This window comes from Octopus bimaculoides, chromosome 1 (genome assembly GCF_001194135.2).
Source record: "Octopus bimaculoides isolate UCB-OBI-ISO-001 chromosome 1, ASM119413v2, whole genome shotgun sequence".
In the NCBI taxonomy this organism is placed as follows: domain Eukaryota; kingdom Metazoa; phylum Mollusca; class Cephalopoda; order Octopoda; family Octopodidae; genus Octopus; species Octopus bimaculoides.
This window is the reverse complement of record NC_068981.1, coordinates 33,059,123-33,062,514: the sequence shown is the minus strand read 5'-3', so window position 1 is coordinate 33,062,514 and position 3,392 is coordinate 33,059,123. Positions and strand designations below refer to the sequence as shown.

The window sequence follows — 3,392 nt, the reverse complement described above, 5'->3', positions numbered from 1 at the left end:
CAATGACTAAAAGTAATAATAGACACAGGCACACACATATGCACGAAAGTGTGTGTGTGTGAGAGAGAGAGAGAGAGAGAGAGAGAGAGAGAGAGAGAGAGAGAGAGAGAGAGAAGAGGGAGAGAGAAAGAAAGAGAAACGTTTCGAGGAAAGCAAAACTTCTGTTATTTACACTTAAATTTTTATCACTTTTTGTTTGTGCAATCACACACACACACACACACACACACACGTGTGTATATGTATGGGAGAGAAAGAAAGAACGTATCTAAGTATTAACAGGCAAGTTACTGATAAATATTAAATTTCCAGGAACTATTGCTGTCCTATTTAATTTCAGTTACGTTACGTATATACGTAATGTTGCAATTATATCGTTAGTCGCTGATGTCAATTAAACGCAGAAGTCATTTCGCCACACGATATTTGTGTCAGCATAACGATTAACGGGACACGCACGGAAACCACACCTAACAATAGATTTGCGTTTGTTTCTTCATAACATTCTAGAACATCCGTATTTTTTAATGAAACTTTGCTGAGTTTAGAATACAAATATGTTGATAAACTTAAGAGAAATAAAAAATACGTATTTTCTTTCGGAGGAGTTTCGGATCTTTGTATCCAATTCGCTCCGGTTTTATTGACACTAACTGCCGTAATTTTAGCATTTTAAACTTTTCGTTATCTATAGGTTTGAAGGTCCAGATGGACTATATGTAATCTGAACCTTTCCCCACTTATTATTATTTTTTTTTTTTTTACGGAATCCCACGTTTTAGGCTATGGAGATTCCGATCCTGAAAAAAAATTTTCAAAAATCTCAATTTCAAAATTTCGATTCCCCCCCTCCCGGTTTTTATATAGATCCACACGGTAAACCTAACCCTAACTCAAACCCTAACCCTAACCCTGACCCTAACCGTAACCCTGACCCTAACCCTAACCCTAACACTAGTTTTGTGAGATTTGGCTGTTATTTCTAGTATGTAAATAGCCTGCTTGGTGGGTGGGTGGGGATTGAAATTTTTCAAACAATTTTTTTTCAGAATCGGAATCTCCATAGCCTAAAACGTGGGATTCCGTAAAAAAAAAATTAATAAATAAGGGGGGGGGGGAGGTTCAGTTGAAGATCAACATTACATAATCTACATTCTGGGGAACGGTATTTCGGCAAAATAGGATTAAAAAATATACAGGAATACAAAATAAAGGAAAAAGATTAAACTGTCGCAGCGTGAATATCGATCTGTTTGAATAGGTTTGGTCAACGACGATGAAGACGGCTCCGTTGATAGGGATCTTTTATCTTTGCTTTCAGTGATTACTGTGGCCATACTGGGGCACTGCCTTGAAGAATTTTAGTCGAACGAATCGACACCTACGTACTTATTTTTTTCATGATGATGATGATGAAAATTGTTTGATGATGGGAGTGGGGTTGTGGCAAAACGCTTAATCATTAAAAAACGCTTAATCATTAAAAAAAACCAAAAAACAAAAAAGGATCTCTATAACATTTCTAAGAATCCCGAAAGAAACGTATATGGGGTCAGCTACTCTGAAAGTCCATCATTGATTTTTCCCATAGGCAACATAACCACGAATTTATAAGGGACGAGCAGGAAAGATCAAATTTAAAGAAATTACATATATCATCTGGCGCAGAAAGGTGAAAGATGAAGTCAGTCTAGCGATAATGGTAGTAAATTCGCATTACATAACGATACAATCAATAGCTATATACCCTGACAGTCTGTGTTGCTGCCAGTTTTCAGGGGAGACACAATACCAGAACTCACCTCACTTATGATTAAAGGGATAACAATATTAAAAAAACAAAAAAAAAAAAAGAACAAAACTGTCTCCGCTTCTAGATCTTTCATTTTCAATGAATTAAAATGGTTCCGGTTTATGGGCATAACTACAGAAGTGTGCTCCCTCCACAAGTTTCCTCGTAACTTTCTTAAAAATGCATATTTTTAATTAAATTTTCCATCGATTCGTTATAGTTGGGGTAGATTACGATTCTGTGAAAGTGGAGGAGCGGGAGTTTAAATTAGGGGGATTATCCGGTCACACCACTCCCCGCCAATTACAACTTTTCTTGGTATAATCTAAAATGTATATATGGAAATTTTCATTGGAAAGTATGCATTTCTAATAAAGTCACAGGGAATCAAAGTAGTGTGTGTGGTGGTGAGGGCGGGGGAACACTTCTGTTAATACACTAGATTATGTACCCATCAGAAACTTCTTGGATATTTCGGTGTTTTAGCTCCGAAACAGAAATTGTGGAAAATAAGTTGGTTGATTCCGCTGTACACTCAAAAATATGTATTATTTCCTCGTAACTTCTTTTTTCTGTGTTTTTTAATTCTGTGTATTCTTGCAAGTGCAAAAGAATCAAACAACTTATTTTCCATTTGGAATTTTCCCCCCTCCTATTAACAAAATAGGTTTTAAAAAATTAGGGTTAGAGTATGAATGATCGAGTATAAGTCAGTGCATGTCTTGTACACATTTAACCGGGTCTGGAATCAGTGTAATGGTTATAGTAATTTCTTATAGAAGAACTCAATAAAACGAAAGTATCAGAATAGTTGAGAAGTTTTAAACTACTTACAGTATGGCCAATTGGAGCATTCGTACCGTCGGAGTTTCATTATAACATGTCACTTCGTTTGTATTCCGACAAAGGGTTAAACATTTTAATAGAAAAAAAAGTAAAACCGCGCATAAATTTATAGTCGCGGATACGACAAGTACATCGTTTGTTTGAAATTTAACTTGGAATAAACTCATGAAGGTATCCATTTGGTATGATATATTATCTCGGTTATAAAATAAAAAAAAGATTACTACTCGTAAGCCGGCAACATAAAGTGATTTTGTTTATCGTAGTATTCAGGGTAGATGAATCAACTGTTGAATGGGAAGGAAGTAGATAATATGTGCAGCCGATCTCTCCTGTACACTCAAATGCTATAACTTCTCTTGTGACTGACTGTTTTACTTGCCATCCGGTGCTGACGTACATAATGACGTGTCAGGAAAATCCGCCGATCAAGTTTTTTTTTTTGAATTGCTATTTATAACATTTCGCATGCTTATTCGTTCGCTCTCACACATACGAACTTACACATATTATATAGTCTGAATAGAAGCTGTCATTCTGCGAAGTTGAGGATATTAGCAAAACTGAAAGAGGAAGGGAGATACATCAATTGTTGGTGACAAGTAAATAAATGTAGTGTTTAATGAGGATAGTAGAGGACGTAGAGGGCGAAACGTTACCTTTCCAGAGCAGTTTCAAAATCGAAAGTTTTTAATTTCCACTGTGTGTGTGTGTGTGTGTGTGTGTGTGTATGAGAGCTGTGGTGAGGATTGTG

The 3,392-nt window shown here is 36.1% G+C and overlaps 1 protein-coding gene across 1 annotated transcript in view; it reads right to left on the bottom strand.

The window, feature by feature from the left end:
- Positions 1–3,048, bottom strand: part of LOC106875971 (uncharacterized) — a 27,540-nt gene extending 24,492 nt beyond the window's left edge. Inside the window, exon 1 of the mRNA XM_014924314.2 lies at positions 2,627–3,048. Within this exon, the coding sequence (XP_014779800.1) occupies positions 2,627–2,817 (191 nt within the window). The 5' untranslated portion in view covers positions 2,818–3,048. The remainder of the gene's footprint in view (positions 1–2,626) is intronic.
- Positions 3,049–3,392: the final 344 nt, after the last annotated feature.